Genomic DNA, 23,671 nt, shown 5'->3' on the forward strand with positions numbered 1-23,671 from the left:
TCCACATAGGTTCTGCTGATAGAGGGACCAGTATAATAATTCATTTGTTTATGTAATTCACTGAATACAAATACTTTGTACTAGAGTTTTACATAACTTTTCAGCTATGAGACATCAGTAACTTTTCTCCCAGTGCTAAATTACTGCTCTGGATCAAGTAAATCTAAATAGTACTTAAGTGGTTAACCACTTTCATGCTATTTGTTTGTGTGTATGCAATAATTTATGGAAGATTCTGAACAATGAAAACACAGAATATAATCATATGTGTAATTACAGGAAAGTCTTTAATTAGTTAACAAAAAAAAACTCACCTCAAGAATTGGGTATAGCTTATCTTCTTTCACACAAATCCCAAGATACCTTCAGTAAAGAGATTAAAGGAGTTTTATTATTCACAGTAATGCAAAATGGTGCACAAGAATGCCACAATTCTAGGAGTGTAACAATGCAACACATCATTCAGATACAATAAAACTAAACAAGTCAGCCCACAATGAGGGCAGATCCTCCTTCTTGTGAAAAATACTGCTTCTTCTTTACCTAAGCATTGAAAGCAGACAGGAAAAGCACACTCCTCATGGGAGCATATTAGATTGTGTCAATATGTTGTACTCTATTATAATATAGAATGGTCTAATAAACTGAAAATATAAACATTAACATATTAACATGTGGCATTTTCAGGCATTCCTTATTCCTGCTGTTTGAAAAAACACCAGTATATCATATTATGTTAAATTGTTAATGTTTTAATTTTTTAAACAATTTTTAAGAATTTTGAAATTATTCCACCCATACACAATAGTGCAGCTGGGTTACTGTTACTGTTAATGTCCGAACAAAACCTTGTATCTCCAAAATGACAACTTTACAGGAGAAGGAAAAAACCTTGTCAAGTTTCAATCTAAATTAGTGTAACAAATTTCATTGAAAAAAAGTCATTTTTCATTTCTATTGGTCCATTTGTCTTGACATAAAGTAAAGAAGAGCTACTTTTTTTGTCAAGAAATATAGATACAAAAAAAATAGAGATACAAGCTTTTGTTCAGACAGCGATGTTATATTACTGTTGATCCCTTTACCTCCACAAACTTTCTAATGGCTCTCCACTCAGATACATTGACTGTAGAAACATGACAGTATACATAACAGAAATATCAACAGAATGTTTAATCCTCATCTTGTTTTATATCTGTAATAAAATTTGTCACAGACTCAAAGTGGCTTTAGTTTCAAGATACGAGTGCATTCCAAAGAGAATGAGGCATATATGTGAGAGCAAGTTCAAAATCCAATTCAAAGCACAATAAAATACCTCCTCTTCTGCTTATGAACACAACTGTGGTATTGAATGAAACTTTTGATTTCATACTTTGTTCTGAGAGAAATAATTCATTCTGCATTACACCACACTTTTATTGTTGCTGGTGATAATGGTGACTTTGAAGGGTTGCGTGTTTTTTTTTAAAGTCGAAAGCCAAAGATCACAGTCACAACATGTACTACCAAATGGACAAAACATGCAGACTTCATTAAATCAGGCAGTTAGAACGAGTTCACTGCGTGTGTTTGTGTGTGTGTGTGTGTGTGTGTGTGTGCTGAGGAGGTGTTGTGAGTGCGATGGCAGCGGGGGGGCAGAGTGGTACGATGAAGTGTCAGTGTGGAGGCGGCTCACCTCACTATGTTTGGGTGGGAGAGTTTCTGCAGGAGGCTGATCTCTCTCACGATGCTGTCCTGGTCCACATCATTCTTATAAATCTTCACCACCATCACCTTCTTAGTGGTGCTGTGCATCACCTGTTCAACATGAGCAGCAACATCACTAACTCAATAACATTACTCACGAAAATGTAAGTAACCCAAATGTATTGTTCCTAATTCAGAAAGTCCAGGCTGAAGCATGCTTTACAACTTCAACATGAACTAGTAGAGCCAAGCTGCTGTATGCTGAATTTCCAGCTGTATGAAACTGCATTAAATGTGTTGATTTTCATTGCATCACAAAAACAATCAATACAAAACAGGCCATTTTGGCAGTTTTGTTTGCATATATGGACTGAACAGTGTGAGTGAACTGAACAGTACTTTTCAAACATTAAAATTTTTACATATCATATAAAACTCTTTTATATAAAAAATGTGAGGATTTTTTCATAATATGGTCCGGTTTCTTTACTAGAATGTTTTTCCCAATTCATGCAGTTCTAAAATGTTCTGCCCTCTTCACACTGTTCTTAAATGTTTTCCTCTACTCAAATGGTTCTAGAATGTTCTCCTCAGTCTACATCATTTTAGAATGTCCTCCCCTCTTCACGCTGCTCTATGATTTTCTCCCTAATTCACACTGTTCTCCCCTCTTCACACTGTTCTTGAACATTTTCCCCTATTCAAATGGTTCTAGAATGTTCTCCTCAATCTACACCATTCTAGAATGTCCCCCCCCTTCCGCTGTTCTATATTTTTCTCCCTCATTCACACTGATCTACGCTTTGCGCTCTTTGCATTGTTCTTCAATGTTTTCTCCATTCAAATGGTTCTCAAATGTGGTCCTCCATCCACTATTCTAGAACGTTCTCTCCCACCTTCACATTGTTATAGAATACTCTCTCACATTTACTGTATGATGTACTTACAATCCAGGGTGTCAGCTTTTAAACATACACTTACATACAACAATAGGTATTACACAACTTGAACCAGGTTAGTCTTGGTCCTTTTTCAAAAAAGGCAAACAGAGGACCCCATATTTTATCAAACTGCTCTAACTGTTCATTATTAAAAAATTGCAGTTTCTCCATATGCAATACATTGATTAGTTCCTTTATTCACATTTCATATGTTGGTTCTGACCATAATAAAAAGAATGGCCTGCCGTTCATGTTTCTCCACGGATACCAAGTCATTAGTTGTTCCCAACACAGCCCAAAGTGGATTAGGTTTCCAGTCCCTTCCAAATGCTCCTGACCGGCAATTAAATATACTGCCCCAAAATGTATGTATTTTGCTACATGCCCATAATGAATGTATCAGTGTACCTTCCATTGTATTACATTTGTTACACAAAGGGGAAATATGTGGAAAAACCTTGTGAAGTTTAGTTTTACAAAGGTATATTCTATGCAGGGTTTTAAACTGGACTAAATTATGTCTTACATTTTTTGAGCAATTATGTATATTCTTCAGACAGACCTCCCATACATCATTTTCTATTTCCCACAATAGTTAATTTGATCAGTTCCTCTATATGTCTTCCGCCCAATGACAGCTGGGATAGGCTCCAGCACCCCACCGTGACCCAGAAGGATAAGTGGTTTAGATGATGGATGGATGGATGGAGTTCCTCTACATTCTAAAACAACGACCAGCATTAGAATTTTGATGATTGTTGGGGTGGTGCGCTCTGGCATTAAGATAATATTGAGCCAGAGGGATTGCTTTCACTTTAAATGTTGTTTGTGATGTTCTTGTTTTCTTGGCCATTCAGGTAAATGTAGTTATTGTGAAAGAGAAACCAAAAAAATGACAGTTCTCTTCCTGAAAGCAACTGACCTTGTTGCTTGTTGTTTCCTCAGAGGGCAAGGCCTCTGGAGAATGAAATGTCCTCTAAAAAATTATCGACAATTGTCGTCACCTCTTGGCTCCTGTTGTGAGAACGGTCACAGTGAAAGCATGCAGTGGAGCCTCTTGAATGCTGCGCATTGCCTATTGCCATTTTCCATTCTTATCTGCATTCCATCTCACCACTGGCATGTTAACAATGGAAGGAAGCACACAGTGGTCACACCTGTGACCTGATGTGACTCCTTTGCATAGATGTACGATACACAGCACCACAAGGATCTGTCAAGCCATGGATGAACAAGACATCTCATGCGGTGCCGATGATGACGCAAAGAGGTTTTGAAGTCAAGTTTTTCATACAGAAATCCACACCGGTTTGCAAAGAAAATAAGTACCTATGGCCATGTGTTACGTTTTTGTGTAATTTGCCCATGTCTCCAACAAAGCGGCTACCAGGGCTGTGGGTGTTACAAACGGATGACATCATCTTATATAGACCTTTGTTCAGTGAAAAATCTGCATGAAATGACATGCTGAGGAACCTGTAGCATGTCATGTACTCCTGAAGTGCTGTTTTTAGGATTAACACAGCCATGACGCTCTCAGTCTTTCCACACCGTAATTCAAAGGAGCGCTTTTGGAGGATAAAGGCCAGTGAACCACTCTTGAGAATAAGGAATGAAGACATGAAGCAACGCTAACCTTTATTCTAGAATGTCTGAACTGGTGGAACAAAACACTTTAACTCAAGCATTTCAACAGACTCTGCAGCTGATTTGCTTTAGATTTTACTAAGGGAGCTACATCAGACGAAGACACTTAGGGGTCAAAGCAGTTATAGTTTGCATTATAAAGAGGTATAATACATACCCTGTGGAGCAAAAAGAGGAGCCGCTTCATACAGAATACCTCTCATCTTAAATAGTAGTCAAAAGTTTGCACATACCAGGCTGAACATATGCTTTTCATAATCTTATAGTCATTTTGATGGTAAGGTTTATGCTCAAATGCTTAAAATGTGTTTTTAAGGCAAATGTAAATAGTGAAGTTGGTCAACGCATGCAATTATCAGATTCATCCACTTGGGTGGCCGAAGCACAACTGACGTTAGAAAATGTTTTATATGTTGTGTGCAATTACACATCTCTACCAGAGAGGTCTCCAAATCCCCATAACTTACATAGTGTAGCTTTAACTGAAGCATTTCACTTAGGATGACTATCTAAAAGTAGGCTATTATGCTTTTTCTTTTTCTGATCCATCTGGTGTCAAGACAAAGCATTGTCTACTTTTCTGGCTGTTTTGTTTCATGTGTTGTTTCATAGTTTTGCTGTTTTCACTATTATTTATAAATGTAGAAAACAGTACAAAAAAGAAAAGACCATCATGAGTTGGTGTGCCCAAACCGACAATCTTAAAAAAAGGTGCCACAGATGCCACAGAAGAATCATTTTAGTTCCCTAAAGAACCACGTTTGAAAATGAGAAAAGAATCATTTAAAGGTATAAAGAACCCTCACACAATGTAAAGGTTCTTGACCAATTTAAGGGCTCTTTCTAAAACCTTTATATCATGTGGAGGTTCTTTAAACTTTATAAACATTTTTCAAACTCACACATTCACAAAAAGGTTCTTAAAGGAACAAAAATGGTTCCTCTAAGGCATTACACAAAGAACCCTTTCAGGCACCTTTATTTTTAGAGTGTCTGACTCGTGCTGTGGAATATATACATGCTGGGTACCTTGTAGACCTTGGAGAAAAAGCCACTTCCTATGAGCTCAGCGCTGAAGTCCTCCCAGAACTCCAGCTTTCGGACGCTGGTGCGGAGCCGGTGCCAGCGATCTGCCTGGCAGTAGGTGTCTGCAGACTCGCTGAGCAGCGTGGGGCTGCCAGGCTCAGGGGACACGTCCACCTCACACATCCTGGAGATTTCATCTGCAGTGGACAGGAGACTTCAGACTGAGCCTGCCATTTAAACATCATGTGACCAGAGCAGTAGCAAAAACAAAAACATTTCTCATAATATAGGAGCTTAATGTGGCATGAGCGGAAGACAAATCAAATCAGGTCTGCGTTTATATTTCTATAATTCTATTGCTACAGAGCAATTATGCTGTAGCTGCTGTTCATATCGCAGTGTGATGTTTACAGATCCTACATGCAGTAACAGCAGTGTAGCATTTACAACTGTCAACACTTCTGCAAGAACAGTCCATGTTTAGTAACAGTATAGATTACTTTCACATCAATACCACTCTAACTAACAGTCTGGGCTGTAAACTAACTGTACAAAATAACTAACAGTTTTGATGTGTCCCCAGAGCCAAGTTTACTGAACATAAAACTGGACACTTGTTAACCAGACACATATTATAGCACAAAAATGTCCTCCTCCTGACTGAACTTGAATGATATCATGCTGGATCAGGTCTTGAGTCATCACAGACCATTATCAACATGCAATTCTTATTTAACCTACTGTGTCAAATTAAGGCAAGAAATGCCACCAACAAAGTTTCAAAATTGGCTCTTATCCCAGGACAGAAAGCTACAGGAGTGTTATATAGCTCAACTGATCCAGATAACGAAGATAAAAAGATTCCAGTTTCCCAAAAGCAACATACATAACAAGTATTAAAAGTACACTATTCATTGCAGAACATTTAAACTGTGTCTAAAGCAATCAAAACCTTCACTTGGGCTATCACAAATACTCAGTTAAATAAAATTCTGCGATAACAATTTACCTTCTCAATAAATATTTTTAATTCTCCTGCTGGGTCTTCTATTCAGTGGATATATACATTTACATACACTGCAAAATATGTCTATATTTTATCAAATTAAGGTTTTCAAAGGCTTCATATTGTATAATTTTCCAATAAAGTAAATAAATAACTTACTGGTGATATAATACATTTGGAGGGTAGCAGTGAGTCCGTCAGCCGGAAGCTAGTATGTGTCGACAGTGAAGACATTAGAAAGCTAATTGGCCAGTTTGGCCACTTTAGGCTAGTACTTTAATAGCTGCATACAATAAACAAATATATAAATATAATATAATTAATACTGACAGCCCTAATTTCCACAGTTGATCCAACTGAAGTAAGCACAGGGTTTCTCAAATAACATTATTCAGACCCATCACTTTTCCTTATTAATAATGTTCTGCATATAAAGAAACTGGTGTACATTTTACATGTTGTTATTCAAACCATTGGTGAAAATGATGCTTCTTATGGCAGATGTATTATCTTAAATAAGCTCTGAATGCTGGAAAACTCATGAGGTTAATATAACTGGCCAAAATTTGCAGGATATAGCTCAAAATCTGAGACTGCAATGGCTGAGCACTTGTCTGGAAGTGGAGTGAATTAGTGGCTGAACTCTGCATGGGCATTAAATGCCAGTCTGCAGACACCTCTCCTCCATCCATTAACACCTCAGTGACTCCACTCACTGCAAACCAGCAATGAGACACTATATGGCAGACACAGCAGACCTCAAAAGCACTTGCCCTGTGTTGACAGAACTTTTCCAATTACCTGAGATCAGTTTTGTTGTTTCTCTTGTAATGGTTAAGATAAGGAATCAGGTAATAGATGTTGGTTCAAGATCTATCCAAAAGAAAACTTCCATCCAGAGGTAATCTAATTATCCCCCTACACTCTTACAAAAGACCACTGTGGGGTTAATGAAAGCTTTGGCCTATTATATCAGTGCTTTCTTAACCCACAGAAGTCTAGACCTATTGTTGTTTTGCTATACATTCAAGTTACATTGCATAATGATTTATTACACACATTCATAAAGTTAGTTAGGAAATTAATTAGACGAACATTAGAAGTTACATTTCGTATCGGCAGGTTTAAATATGCACTTTTATGTTTTTTGTAGAGCCTGACTGATACTTGGTTTGGCTGATAACATTGATTTATACGGACAGCTTGCAGTATTACTGGCTTTGGCAGAAAAACATGCAGATATCTACTGACTTTTTTGGTCAGCACTGCTGGGATTTGAACTCACAAACTCACCAGAACAAGGTGAAACTTTAGAAACTAGTGCCACTAGTACTTGAGCCACCCCTGTTTAACTCCATGACAGCAACGCAGGCTGAACTGGTGAATCTGAACACAAAACATCATCATGGTTGGAATAACCTAACCTTTAGCTTGGGGCAAACATGTTATATCCCTTTTATGAAGAAAACTAATGGTGCTATGCACAAAAAAAATAAATAAATAAAAAAAATAAATAAATAAAATTCTGGGTAGTTGCACTGCAAGTGCTACAACGTATATAGTTTTTGTTGCTTATTTGAGTTTAAGAAGTGTGAACTGACACACATATCGGTGAGTAAAACACTGTTTAACAAACGCAATACAACTACACATTTTCTAGCCCCAAATGCTACATTTGTCCTGTATTTAGCTCCATTTCTTTGGGGACCATGCATACTGTTTGTATGGTTAATGTACTATTCGTAATTTATTTTCATATGAACACTGTTCAACCTCTCTTTATCCCTTTGAACTACACAGGCTGTTTTGTGCTACTTTAAGACTGACAAATTTAAGTTACCTTTGTTCAGATTTGCTGCCATGTATTGTGCCTTGTTCAAAAAGCAGTCTGAGAGTTGTCTGGGCAGAAACACTCTGACACACTGCTGCAGGCTAAATCTAATGAATAAAGATGAAAATGGGTATATATTCCAAGATGTGGATCCTTTAAAATTGGTATTGGCCAAAATATTTTCATAATGGCTGAGCCCTACATTTGACCACTGGTTTCAAGAAACAACTAAAACATGACAAAAATGAAATGATTTTTTTTCTTCCAAACAAGGCATAACCCACAACAATAACTTTTCATTCAAATAATAATAAATCATCATTTACTTATGAACACAGATGTGGTATTGACTGAGGGCACAATTTCTTCGCCTGAGTTAATGAACTACAAGTGAATTATAATTTAACAATATTTATTAAAAGTGTTTGAAAGCAAATATGCCATGGTGGTCTTAGGAGAATTAAGATGTGTCCCCAAGTTGGGACAAAAACAGTTTAGAGAACTATTGAGTGCCAGACAGGACCTTACTGATTACAAAAAGGTTCTCCTAAGAAGAATAACCTGCAGCTGAATGACGTGAAGAACACCTATATGCTTATTTTAAGATTAAGGTCATGCTCTCATGTACTTGGTAACACACTAAATAACTACAGTGAAGTGCGCTCTTGAATCTGTCATCAAATTCTACTGTATGGAGCAAAAGGACAACTGAGACAAATCTGTAAAGCCTGTCTGATGAGTGTGGAATAAGGACACTATTATAATATTACATAGGCTTCTTGTGTGTGTGTGTGTGCGTGTGTGTGTGTGCGTGTGTGTGTGTGTGTGTGTGTGTATTTGTGTGGCCTCCATGTCATCCAGTGCATGATGTGCATGCAGTGTTTAAAGATGATCTTCCTGCACTGAGGCCAGAGTATTTCTCTCACTGTGTCTGTGACATAACACTTACCCCAGGCTGTTCTCAGCAGTGTGTGAGATGAGCTCATAAGGGAGGGGATGAGGTCATTCTTTAGGGGCTGGCTGGGTCTAAATAAAGTGGACAGGGGGAGCTGACCCCTCTCTTCCAAACCTGATACACATACATTCAGAGCCAGATTTAACACTGCCACTTATACATTTATGGTCACTAATAATACTGTTGAACATTCACTCTTAATAATAAAGGCACCTGAAAAGTGCCACAGAAGAACCACTTTGGTTCCTTAAAGAACCTTTCAGTGGATGGTTCTTCGGAGAACCATATTTGTAAAGGGGATGTGTGAATGTGTAGAACCTTTGTAAAGTTTACAGAACCACCATGTAAATATTATCAGAAGAGGCTTTAAAACACTATTATATTACGAGAAGGTACTTTCAGCCTTTAAAACATTCTTCATATTCATTAATCTCTTCGTCAAGCACGGTGCTTTCGGCAAGCAAAAGTGGTTCTTCTATAACATCACTCAAAAAGCCCTTTGAAGCTTTATTTTAAGAGTGTAAACTATATACTCTCCACTACCTGCATTCAGTCAGTCCACAGTAAGGACACCTAGACATGATCGATACAAAAAAAATTGTGACCGATACCGATTTTACAGAGCTAAAAAAACACAGTTACTGATATTGGCCAATATAATTTGATCTAAATAAAATATGAATCAGATCCAATGGTTTTAGTCAAACAGTACTATACTGACTACAGTGACTGTGTGATGTGCAGAGAAAATCATCCACTGCTGGCTCTCCACCCTTGAAGACCTTTACTCTTTACCGCATCCATCAACTGTGGGGTATTGCAAGGTTCTATTTTAGGCCCAATTGTATTCTCTCTTTACATGCTTATGTGAAGTTCCATTATTCAAAAATATAACATATCTTACCCTGTTTATGATGATAATACGCAGTTGTACTTTCCACTGAGACCTGGGGACAACAGCTGTCCCTATTTAACTGCCTTAGAGACATTAAAAGTTGGATGGCAAACAACTTCCTCCATTTAATTTTATGTTTACACCTGCATCTGGAGAAATTACTTGCACATTTGGTACTTGGAGAATAAAGATTTTGACTGTCAGCCATCAGCAGCAGAAACTTACAAAATCTTGCTCAGTAATGTCATGCAGCAACATGTTAACCTAAAGATTTGGATGCATTTTACATGGTTTTGTTATTGTAACCATAACAGTGTTTTTTCTGTTGAAAACTAAAATTTCAAAATTTCTGCATAATTAAATGGTTATGATGTAAACAAAATCATTCACATGTTGATATGAAATGCTGTTCTAGAGAAACTTACTCACACACAAATGTTCACAATGCAAGGAATAGGAAACAGACGTCTGAAGTTCGATGCCTCTTAAAGCTCCCCTCACAGAAAGCTATTACATGAAATGGTTATGAACACATTGCCTGATATCTGAGACTTTTAACTACAATGGTTCTGATGTAACGTTGTGACCTAAAACATAATTTTAAAAATCCATTCATGGCAGAGCAGTCATAAGGCAAATTAGTCCCCAAAGATTTTTTTTATTTGCCACTATTTTACCTTTAACGTTACAAATAAAACTTATAGTTAACATCATATAGTTAACATCTGAATGACTGGATTATATAGAAATTTTTGAAAATCAGCGGACTTCCCCTTTATCGTCAGTTTGTATTATGGCCAACTAATTTATTGGTCAAGCCCTACTGCACATATCCACATCTACTATTGCATCTACTGTCCACTGTGGCTCAAGAATCAGCCAGAATATGTGCAGAAAATCTATATACTGAACAATGGAATTTTTTTCCCTTTTTTTAAGTTTATTTTTTTAATGAACGTATCTTCTAGAATCAAATGTGTCTACACAATCTTTGGCAACACCAAGTGCTGCAACACAGATTAGTCTACTCCCCTGGTTCCCTTTTACTTGGTGCTCGACAAATGAACACAGCTTACTGCACAAACACAAGCTCTACATGTTTCGTGTGTTTTGGACACTTTATTGAATCATGGATTATCACGTCAACTGTAGATTACATCACTGCATCATTATAAACTACGTCACAGCTGAGCTCATGCCCTCAGTGGCCTGCAGTCTGCTGTCCTAACTGCCCTTTAACTTGTTTACTCACAGTCCTGCTGGCTCCCTCGGGCAGCGGTGCCCATAATGACCCCTTTATAGCAGGGCAGGCATCACCAATGCCCATTATCTGCTGGACTTTATTTAAACACCACTGTTTTCACACGTTTCAACACATTAGCCTGCAGTTCACCCACAGCAAGTCAAACAAATCTCACAGATATACATACAAAATACATACAGAGACACAGAATAACAAGATCAATGCAAAAATAAACTATTTAAGAGGGAAAAAATCAAATAATTGTTAAAAAAATGAATTTTAAAAACGGCATAACAGGCAAACATCCAATCAGCTACTGGCAGAGTATTAGCCCTAGTGTTATTCCTCATGTGCAGTTCCCAAATTGGATGCTAAAAATAAATAAAAACCTGATTAATCATAATCCTTGCTAGCCATAAAAGACTGACACTGATTACAAAACTGGGTGATGCAACAGAGGCAGGAGAGATCTGGAAAATAATAGGCTGTTCACAATGAAAGCCTGAGCTTCGCCTAGATGGCAGGTTAGATAACTTAATGCACATATGCAGAGATGGAGTGCTAATCGTGGAAGAGCTGTTACAGTAAGAGGGATTTGCAGAGAGAGTTATCATAACGGCATGAGCTCAGCACTCTGAATCATGCATGAGCTTAGAACAAGCTAGAAATGATGGGCTGTCTTTTATTCCCTTTTTTTCTCCAGTATATTCCTCTGAATTTCTGTCTCACCACATGTAAGACTTATTACTCAGTAACTAATATGAATTATTTAGTAACTACTATGCTAATGTGTGAGTTATGATTTTATGAAAGTGAAGAATGAAACTCTGAACAACAGCTCTATGGATTTGAAGTGATTAAAGTGATCATTCAGCCAAAATTCAAATTTACCTTTTTTCCGTTACTGTAAATGTACACAGTATACAATTTGTGTAAATCTATTGCGGTAATGTAGTGTATTCCTTAAAGGGCACATATCATGGAAAAACGAATTTTCCTCACTTTTTTTTTAAATAAAGGAGTTTGAAGTTATACGTAAACATTGTAAATAAGTTTCAATACATACATTCATTCCCCAGTCCACTCAGTTATATATGGAAACCATGCTGCAAAAAAGACTGTTTTGAATTCATTGTTTCTGTGATCACAAGAATCAGCACATTTACATACATCCACCTATTCAGCCTACAACAGTTTAGTTTAGCCCCTATAGTGAAGTTAAAACCAGTTTGTTTAATTCTAAGGGATAAAGAAAGGTTAAACATGATAATGTAAAAATTAATTATACTGTACAAAAAAAAGGAGGATAAAATGGTGCATTTTACAAAATATGCATCAAAATTGCAAGAAAACATGCAAGAACATTCAAGCATTTGCTGTCGAACACTAGCTAGATTTGTTGCATGGGTCTCCAGACAGCTGCGGGAGCACATTAGAGCTGTAGGCCTACATTAGAAATACAAGTGTGCAAGAAAAACTGTATATAGGTAATATAAGTAACACTTTATTTTGAGTGGTCCTTTGTAGATGATTAATAAACTCTTAATAGATTATCAGTAACATATCAACAACATATCAGTGAAGGAGCAGTAGTGAAGCATCTGAATACACTGAAGAAAATATCTTGTAGATGTTCTGTTGATATATTACTTACATTAAGTAGATGTATTGTTAATATGTTACCTCCATTACGCAAAACCTAATCTTACCCAAAACCTAACCCTAATCCTGGCCCTAATCCTAACCTTAATCTTAACCTCAACCCAAAACCTAACCCTAACCCTCATACGTTTTTGACATGTTACTGAGAGTCCATTGAGTGTTTGTTTTATCTAAAAACTTAAAATATTCTGTACTGTAATTTTTAACAGTGACTTAAAAGTATTTTACACCAAAATATACGATGTCAGAAACCACATGTCGCTGTTGTCGGAAGAAAACCTTGTATCTCCATTTTTGGCGTTTTTCAGTTTTTGACATCATTTGAAAAAGCCTGTTGCCCTTTACATTGAGTGCAAATTTCATGTAGAATAGACCAAAAGAAATAGCCAAAAATGACTTGGGGGGAAAAAGTCTGGTTCCATTGACGTACATTAATAGTAAAGTATGTTTTTTCCTTCTCCTATAAAGTTACCATTTTGGAGACATGAGGTTTTCTTCCGACAACAGCGATATGCACATCTATTGAGATCACTTAACAGCTCAGCACAGTTTAAGGGAAAGTGTGTGATCATTTAGGCTGGCACAAAGATAACTGATGCAGCTTGCATTCCTCCTTAGCTAGATTAGCCTCAAAGCTCTGGTGTAAAAAATAAAGAAGCAAACTTCAGATGGCCCACAAGGCTTGGATGATTAGCTACATTTAACATAAGAGGGTAATTGAGTTAACCTGAACAATCGTATTGCTTTAAGAAGACATGGGGATTTAGCATACTTGTGTAGAACTGCTTTTGAACTGAACTGAACTGATTTAACACCTAACTAACCATTGACACCTCCAGCGGAGCACCGTGACTATCTAAAGGAAATCAGCATGCTAAAATCTGATAGCTCGTTCAACCAACTATACAACAGATAAGATAGTGTTCACAGCACGCACCTCAGGGCACTGTACAAAAACATGCCCAACTGATTTTATACAGTGCATATTCAGCTCTGTGGATTCTTTTACATCTGCCCTCACACACACACACACACACACTATAACATGCTTCACTGCCTTTAGTATTGTTAGGCTTGCGACACTATCTTTGTTTTCAGAACATTTTGCTACAGACACCTGAAACCAGTGCTTGCGTCTTCTTCCTCACACGCTGTTGGAGACGGTGAATGTGGTTGCTCAGGTTAGTGTTTCACACAGCCTTTAGGCTACAATGTGTGCAATTTGTATATGTAGCTTATGTGTGAGAGAGACAGTGGAAAAAAGAGAGAGAAAGAATAAGAAAGAGCCGTCTGAGGTCACTGAGAGCTTTAGAAGGAGAGAGGGACACATCACTCACAGTTATAGAGGGTCAGTGGCAGTGATGAAGAGACAGAGTGTATCCTCCCACAGCTAGTTTCATAACACTCATTCATCCTCTTACAGAACAGAGGGAGTGGGTCTAAAACAAGCATGCTTTAATCTGACCCTACAAACAAAAAACAAACCAGACCAGTACTAACGCCAGGCAAGGCACAGATCCAGGCAGTTTACACAGAAATATTTTACTCGTGTAAAGGGTTGTGTTCTGCCTGTTACAGTCCAATCATGTCATTCTTGTCTTTCTTATCCAACTACCTGCTCATGCATGTCTTTTATGTGTTTTAGGGCTGAAACAATTATTTGACATTACTAATAATGTACAAAATTAAAATGCAACAAATATTTCAGTTGACGATTTTTCATTTACATGTTCAAAGTGGCATCCAACTGAGAGTGAGTTAACAACTTAACCTGAAGAGAGCAGCAACTTACTTATAGTGTCGTAGCTAAACATACATTAGCCAGACAACTACATACAACTGGATATTAGCTTAAAATGTTGTAAATATAGTTTTTATATGAAACCTGTTGATGATGCTGCAGCCTGAAGAGCTTTAACATTAATCTACATATTTAATATTATATCACTTTTTCTGTGTTTTCCTGTTGTTTCTGTGGTGGTACTTTAGCTCTTGGTGAACAGTACATTTTATCATTACAGTTTTTCACATTTACAGGCCTTTCTTTGTTTACTATTTTATTTCTACTTCAAACTGTTGTTACAATTGCTCTGTAAAGCAACCTTTCGTCTATGAAAGGTGTATATAACTAACAACCAGTTATTATTACTATTTTTATTATGGTCAGTGAAGCTGGTACAACCACTTTTTCCACAAACAGGCTGCACGTGTACTGCTAAACAACAACAGGATTAAAAGCAAGTCAATTTGCCCTCGGTCTGTGATGAATTATTTAGTGTAATGAAAGCGGCCTCGCGTATGTCTCCTAGGCCACTCTGTTTCAGAGCTCTATTAAGTTTCCTCCTGTCACTGTAGATGTTTCTGTCCTTTGGGTCACGGCCCTTTGCTATCTTTCAGCTGTGCTGGTTCGCATGTTCGCAGCAGACAGAGGGAGTGGACAGAGGGAGAGGGGAGTATATTGCAGAGAAACTTCATTAACTCTTATACACTCTCTACATCAATTCTCAGACAAGTCATACAGCTCAAAGTTACAGTAGTGCTGGTAAGTATTGATCAAATTCAATATCACAATATTTTCCAAATACATCACAGTATGGCTGTTGTTTAATAAAGTTAGGCCATGCTTCCTGAGGACTGCTACTCTGAGCTAAAAGAATGTTTTACAAACCTGACACAGGTTGTTTTGATTGAAACTGCTTCAGATGGCTTCATAGCTCATTCACTGGCTTCTCTCTGCATACCACACACAATGGATTTGGCACGTATTGTGTTTTTTTTCTGGGTTTGCGGCCCCAGTAAAAAAGCCTGCTGCCAGTTCGGTCATTTTTCATTTCTTCACTTTCACTAGTCTCGTGGGACCAGATGTGTCTCGGAACAAGACTACATGTTTATTTTTACCACATGTAATGTGTTCTCTTTACATGTGACACATCTACATACTCAACTGGAGTTTCTGAGGGGACTTTTCAGCAGTGATAACTTACATTACATCCACGGGCTAATAACAGACTTGCTGTTCATCAGACGATGTTGAGAAGTGCATCATTGACCCCTACTTTGAGCTCCGTCTTCACAAGACGCTGTATAGGTTTAAAAATTCCCTAGTGTTTGTTCCCACTCTAATAAGTCGACATTCCTACCCACATTTAGCCTGAAATTTCTCCTGATTGTGCCTAGACATTACGTTTCCCAACCAGACAGTCTGGTGGTTGGGACACTCTACCTTATGCAAACCTAGCCAAGAAATGACAGTTCAAGGGTGGTTAACAGACAGCTCTTAAAACACCTAATAAAAAATGTTCTACTAGCATCTAGTGCACTTCGAGAGAAACCTTTGTCTTGAACCATAATCAAAACTGAGTACAGTAAAAAGCTGTTTAGGACAAGGCCACAACATACATACTGTTCTGTTCTGTTCAGCGGACACTCTTTCTATGTGTTTCCCCTGTTCTACTGCAACACTCCAGGGCTGCCTAGAATATAACAGAAATTTAAAGGGGCCGAGTTTTATGAGTAGGCTAAGTAACTGAAAAAGTTAATCAGTAAGTCATCTCTTTTATTTGAAAAAGTCAGTTGCCCTTCACAATGTAAACATTTCATGATGAGTGGACCAAAAAAATGGTCATAAATGATGATTTTTTTCTTCCTCCTTAAAAATCATCATCCATGGTTTTGTTCAATAGTAATTGTTTAATGCAACAAATGCTCAGATTGACTTCTCAGACAGTCCTTGTTGCTCTTCTCTGAAATGGACTCTTTACTAACAAAGGCACCAACAGCGTTTGTCTTCAACCCACTGACGTCTTAAGCAAATAAGTACAAGTGATCGGTTTCCCGACAAAAACAAGAAGAGGAGAAAAACCCAGCAGGAGGTGGGTAACTGAGCTCCCACAGCCAGCGGAAAAAGCTGACATGCTGTAGTCACTGAGGTCGGCCTCTGCGTACCCAGGAAAGAGGCCATGCGTTTATAACACATACTCGCACACTCACACAGGTGAACATGCAGAGAAAATCTGCCTATCAAACTCGGTCCACACCTTTCTGTGAGATTCCGTGCACTAGGGAAGTCTGACGTAAGCCACCACACATACATCAAAAAGCTTCTGCTTCCACTCAGACTCCCAGCGGAGTCTCTGCTTACTGGAAATGGGCTTTTAAAGAGAAAAGAGATAGACATGAAACAACAACAGGAGAGGAAGAACAACAGGAAAGGAAACGCAGTACCATGCAAAGCACTGCAAACTAGGCCTGTGTGTTTAAGCCTATTGTAATCATGATCACGATTTTTTGGCTTCTTTGCAAAAGTCAGTTAACTGGCTAATGCTAGATATCTACAGGCAAAAACCTGTAAGCATAATCCTGCATTTTCTATACTGCCGTATGGCAGTATATTAATTTGGTATCAAATGAATTTACTTATTTTAAGACTAGTTTTGTTTATATTTAGCTTTTGGAAAGTAAAGTGAATAAGGATCAGTTTTATTCTGATTCAAATATGTATACATTTTAAGGCACATAGGCTTATAAAGTACAATGAGAAAGCGATTTAAATTGATAAAAGTATTTGTTCCTATTGGCTGCATAATTGTGATTTCAATACTGAGCAAAAAATAGTAATTATCATTTTAGGCACAATTAGTCCTTAAAGGAATAGTTCAGTAAAACAACAAATTTACAACATTTTCTCCTGAGCTTAAATGTAACCAATTAGCCAAAACATATTTGGTGTTTGAAGTTTGCTTCATTAGTTTTGCAGTGGCGCTATGATGCTAATGTAGCTAAAAAGTAACAGAAGTCTATGTAACCACAATTTTCTATTTCTAGTATTACTTGTATACTTCTATAACTAAACAAGCAAAACACAAAGCAAGTCTTGGCTGACTGTAGAGATAAAAACTGTGTAAATTAGATTTTTTTCCAAACAACTCCTTTAACTACTGGGATCCTCTTTCTGCGGGTGGAAAATCAGAAGCTGACCGAGGAAAGACACCTGACCGGAATATCTTAACGTTTTTCCGGACTTCCGGACAGGTTCAGATTTCCAATCAACACGTGGAATGATGTCACAGTCCATGCATCACACGCTGTACCCGTTCTATATGACTGCTCTCTCACAACCGTACACACAACATGTTTAATATTTCCACAAGGGAGAGCACTATCCTGATTATGTCATGCAAACAGAGATTAGCCGTGGGCAGAGTTCATTAGGGGTTTGCGTGCCACCGGTGTGCTATGCCACAGCTTGCACACTCACAGCTCTAAGCTCCTAATGAATCACAGCCCTTGTTCTCTTTTGTCTTGCTTTTTGCACAGAGCTACAGAGATGACCTCTGCACTTTCATTCAGCTTCATCTACACAGAGGACGTTAAACAGCTGCTGGAATAAACAAATTCACAAACTCCGCCAACAGGATCACAACTGTGACACCATGTTCAGCCAAAACTGTGATAACCATCAGCGATTAATTCAGTTGTCACCTATCACCATCAGCTCAAGCTGTTATGACAACCAGGATGCTTCCTATGTCATATAAACTGATAAAGCTTCCAGAATGTCATTAAACATATCTTGTTTTTTTTGCTGTATGTTTATACATAAGCTGTTGTTGTGGGTTTTGAATGGAGGACATTTTAGTTTCCTTAAGAAAAGTACACTGACCTCAAAATTATAACACTTAATAATAAGAATCATATTAATTCTATTTATGCCAGTCACTGTTGTCTTGTATACACAGACATCCTACATTTTTTTAAATTTCATGAAACTGTATTCCAGATGAAGGCCTCCACAGAATTGTGTAGATTTCAAAGGAAATGATGCACTGAACGGAGGGAGAAAAGCCTCTGCAGACTTAGCTCAAGCCTACGAATGAGTCATCATTATCTAACGACTCTATCAATGCACAGAAAGCACTTAAAGACTCAGAAATCACTGCAGTTGACAGGCTGGTTTTGAGCACTTTCTAATAGCAAAATCCAGTAACACTTACAGTGCTACGTCTGCAAGTTTTGGTTACAAACTAACTAAAACCCTAAAATGGAAATTCCACTGATTTTTTTAAGCCAAAACATTCTCAAAACCTGTAAAGTAATATCTCAGTCAGCGTATTCGGAACCATTTCATATAACAACTTTATGTTACATCTGTGTAAACTCTTCAGATGTCTGGTTCCTGTCACCGCCACTATGAACAATTCTGGTAAGTGTCTCTAGAACAGCGCATCACACATCAAAATACTCACAATGATTTGATTTTTTTAAATGATTTTTCTTAATGATCAAATTATGCAGAAATTTTGAAAAATCTGAGGAATTCCCCTTTAAATGGCCAGGAACTTTTGGCAGGTCTGGGGTTCCAACTCACTTCTATAACTTAAGAAAAACAGTTTGCACTGTTTTTCATGTAGTTACTGAATAATAAGCCGCGGGATAGACCAAAACAGTCACTGTTTCCAAAGCAGACAGGAGCCAGATTCCAAATCTAATGTTATTAGGGCTGTTATGATTACTTGATTAAACTAGATTACTACATTTTGCAAAGGTATCAATAACATTTTTCCTTCTCAATTAATCAATCATTGATGATCAGTTGGCAATTTGCATACTGATGCATATTTCAAATTCTCCTACTAGTCTCTCTTAAGAAACAGAGCCTGACAGACACATCCCTTTAGGTGCATTTCTCCAAACAGCACATCTATATGTACAGTACTGTACACATGTTCTTCATTTATTTCATTTCTCATTAAAAAGGCCATTAAGTACACATTATTTATTTATAGTTTATTTTTCTTGATAGCTACACATCCTTTCAGACTCATAATGTTGAGTTGTCTTCTCACAGTGGAAGGATGGACAGAAACACCTGTGGATTTTTTCAGATCTGAAGCAAGAGTGGAGCTTGATCTAAAATGGATCTAAAAAAAAGTGCTGTTTATCTGATGGTGACAGTTTCGGTGATCTAGCAGGTCTTGCATGGTTGTTAGGAGTCCCATTTTCTCTGGATCTTTTCATTCTTTTTTGAACTCCATTTTTGGAAACTCCTGTTTTTTCACTTATTTTCCTTTAACTTTCCCCTCCCTTATGCAAGGTGATTATCCAATCTCTTCAGAAACATCTGAAAAATGAATATCTTGCACTCAACAGCCGTTTTGTTGGGAAATTAAATAAAAAAAGGCTGGCTTTATCTTGTTCTAAGAAAGTATTCTGTAATCTTTGAAAGCATGCATGGTTTGTTATCAGTCTAATTCCTTTAAAATCATCAACATAATTGGTATATTACTCTATTACTAATATAATCAACAGTGACAGCCTTAAATATAATAATATGGAGAAAACAACTGTTGGCATTAACGTTATAAATATCTCACTCTCATATGTGAAGGAGGCTGATACAACAGAGTACTGCATGACTATAATAATGCTAAAGTGGCGGCGCTAGTTAGAGTCCCAGCAGTCTGTTATATATTCAGATATAAATAACTGATTTATGGTCAGTGTTTCCAACACATGCTGTCTATGCTCTGCTCTCGGCTCTGTCTGTATACACTGTGTTCCTGGGCTCGGGGGGAATATGTGCCACGTCCCAAACAAACTGTGTACTCTGGGAAGCGAACTTTCTTGAACTCATTAATGGAGAAGATGTACGTGTCTTACAAGGTAGTATTATTTCCTTAGAAAAGCCTTCTACATTCTGAGCTAATCCCTTGTTTAAGACTGGCACAGCAAAGCCACGAAACCCACACCGAAAAACGCAAATGGAGAAGCAGCGTTTAGCTACTGTCCTGCTCTTAAAAGGAACAAGTTGACAGAAAGCATTAGAACAGCCCTGACAGCAGACACTTTTAAATCCAGCCTGAAAATGTTCGTGTTTAAGCAGGCTTTCAGCTCAGTTTGAAACACTGTTAGCAATACTGCACTTCTCTCCTGCAATGGCACGCTGTTATCTTCATTTCATTTTTTATTTAATGTTTAGTTCTTCTCTTTTAAAACTACTAATGTAATTTCTATTCTCTTACAACTTTTTAAATTTTAATCTGAATTATCTTTGTATTTTCCTATTTGTAAAGCACTTTGAATGACCACAGTGTATGAAAGATGCCATATGAATAAACTTAGCACATCAATTTTAGTCCGCTTTACATTTTTCACCTTCAGTAACATCTACAAGCCTACACTTGCCTTAAAACAGAGCCACCCTCAAACGCAAGAGGCTAACTCTCAGGGGGTTCCATACCATTAACATTATAGCATTCAACCACAGCTACGCAGACTATATGTAGCCCTGTACTGCACTGCAGTCCATATGACACTTGGACTGACTTGGAGACCCTAATTTTAACTGAAGCCATTAGATAACCCATATCTATCTCCATCCGAGACAAGAGAAAGCTGATTATTGTAGACTAAGGGGATCATACCAACCCTTATCCCTCATATTCAGATAACTCAAACAAGACAAGCGCCATGCAGGTATACATAAGGATAGCAGCAATTATTCTTTCCATAGCAATATTGTACAGAAGACAGTAAGAAAACCATGTTACTTACTCCATCGGTTCAGCAGGCTATTCATGTGCATTCTGGCCAGGTGAGTGGATCCAGGTTAGCTTCGTTTAGCAGCAGCTAAAAGAGACCACATAATGCACAGAAAGACTGAAAATAATGTAGCCTGGCAGCAAGACCAGCAAAACGTGTCTACTATCAGGGAGAAGATGGCTTCGTTTTCTTTTAAAATGCTAAAGCATGTAGATAAACTTTACTAAAATTAATAAAGTATTTCAAATAGGAGTGACCATCCTTCAACACATGATCCCCTTAGTCTACACAAATAAACAGAGCTAACACCGCAGCATTGTATTCATTGTGTAGAAGGGAAAGAAAGCGCTGATAATGTAATTTGACATTAGTAACGTTATGTTGCAAATAACCGTGAAACAAACTTAATACATATTCATATCTTACTTAAGACTTGCACGTTTAACGAGGCTGAAGTTGGCTTCCCATTCGTCAGCTTCTTGTTAGCAGTTTTCCGTTCCACCTTAAATTCTGAGCGCAGCCGGAGGTGCCAGAAGGTAACTGCTGCATCATTTAAGGTGGAACGGGAAAATTTGTATAAGAAGCTGACTGTAGCTTCGTTTATGTTTACGAGTCTAACACTCGCCAAAAACTCTTTAAATGGCCAATATCTGTCAAATATATACTCACATGAACACGGAGGCTGCCTGAGAGTTTGGGAAAACTCGCTCCTTTTGCCAAAAACCGTATTTTTCTTCAGTCACTTGGTGAATCCGCGCACTCGCAACGGCTGCCGAAGTTCTGTGTTGTTGATCTGGGTAAATGAGCTGCCCGCGCGCGCACGCTGTGAACTCGCGCACACGCCGACATCCAATCAGCAGCGAGCAACTCGGAGGAGCTCCAGTCGGATCGGTTGCCTTGGGAACGCGCGAACTTCAGAGCTCGATCAGATCAGAGATCGATCGAGCGGCGTTGCCAGGTTACAAACGCGCCAACGTTCCCAGGCAAACTCAGGTGGGTAGAAACCAGTGACTGTATATAACAGTTAATATTACACATAATACATACACACAGTCGCATGCAAAAGTTTTGGCACTCCTGGTCAAATTACATGTGTTCTAAGTGAAAATAAGCTAATACAACTTCCTCTACAGAGAAGACACGTCTGCAGGTTTAACGCAGTTTATTTGCTGAAGATAACATAATTGAATATAACTTAAAAAATAGAAACTGTGCACTTAAATTAGCAGAAAAACGTTAGAGGAGGATGTGTTAACTTATTTTCACTTTTCAAAAAGGCAACAAAACGTGAAACTTGACCAGTTCTGTTCAAAATGTTGCCTACAGCTGTGAACAGTCATTTGCTGTAACTAGTTAAGCTACACTTACTCAGTTACACACAATTAAGTACAGATTTTCTTGGATTTGTATTTCTGGAATACTCTGGAATCAGAGGCCTAGTATTATTACTTATAATATTATAACTACACTATTATTGTTTCAAGCATTTTAGGAAAAGCCATGTTTTTTTTTTAGTTTAGTTCAAAGAGGGAAAACTCCTTTGCTGTAAATTAAGACTTAATTAAAAGTCTACATTTTGACTCCATGTATATGTTCTTGTGGTGCTGTGTATAATTTTTGTATTTATCTGTAAAATGTACCAAAATTTTTTGTTTAGCTCCATCACAGCACTGTAAACTATATATTACATATTAACTATATATTATTTGTAATTATTAATGAAATTATAAACATGAATAAAATGACCAAATCCTTTGCATGGTGCCTGCAATATCAACACAGAAATACATATTTGATAAAAATGGGATTTAACAGTGGCACAACTCACTTAAAACATAGTGTATTTCACTTTTCTAGCCTAAGCACTTTCATATACTTTTGCTCATGCAAGGATTTTAATTTTTTATTAATTTTTTGGGGTTTCATTTGATTTCATTCATTCATTCTGTTGGTTCAGCACCTGGACTACTTTGCTGATCTTTTATCTGCCAGCTTCGGCATTTTATTTTACACCAAAAAAGCCACAATAAATAGAAGAAAATAACAAAAGGAACTTTATGCTGATAGATGCTGGATGTTTTAAGATGTTTCCTCTGCACTTGTTCAATGTAAAGAATTCACATCTCTGGCACCCTCCAGTGGTCCCCCACTGAAACTCAGCAGTCAAATAAAAATGAACACTTATGGTCACACTTAGGACCACAATAGAAAATGTGTTTCAGTCTCACTGAAGAG

General features: G+C 37.6%; 1 protein-coding gene across 3 annotated transcripts in view; it reads right to left on the reverse strand.

Annotated features, from left to right (window-relative positions):
* The window catches only part of zgc:113162 (uncharacterized protein LOC553743 homolog), a 36,098-nt gene extending 13,883 nt beyond the window's left edge, over window positions 1–22,215 (reverse strand). Inside the window, exons 1-6 of one of the 3 annotated variants that reach the window (XM_036588502.1) lie at window positions 21,449–21,520; window positions 9,090–9,209; window positions 7,603–7,695; window positions 5,307–5,500; window positions 1,679–1,800; window positions 315–363 (exon numbers count right to left, since the gene is read on the reverse strand). In XM_036588502.1, coding sequence (XP_036444395.1) covers window positions 315–363; window positions 1,679–1,800; window positions 5,307–5,486 — 351 coding nt within the window. In that variant the 5' untranslated portion in view covers window positions 5,487–5,500; window positions 7,603–7,695; window positions 9,090–9,209; window positions 21,449–21,520. Of the gene's footprint in view, window positions 1–314; window positions 364–1,678; window positions 1,801–5,306; window positions 5,501–7,602; window positions 7,696–9,089; window positions 9,210–21,448; window positions 21,524–22,105 lie in introns of those variants that run through there. The other 2 variants (XM_036588501.1, XM_036588503.1) reach the window with 2 other exon arrangements.
* Between the last annotated feature and the right edge of the window lie 1,456 nt (window positions 22,216–23,671).

Source organism: Colossoma macropomum, unplaced genomic scaffold, assembly GCF_904425465.1.
Source record: "Colossoma macropomum unplaced genomic scaffold, Colossoma_macropomum, whole genome shotgun sequence".
NCBI lineage: Eukaryota > Metazoa > Chordata > Actinopteri > Characiformes > Serrasalmidae > Colossoma > Colossoma macropomum.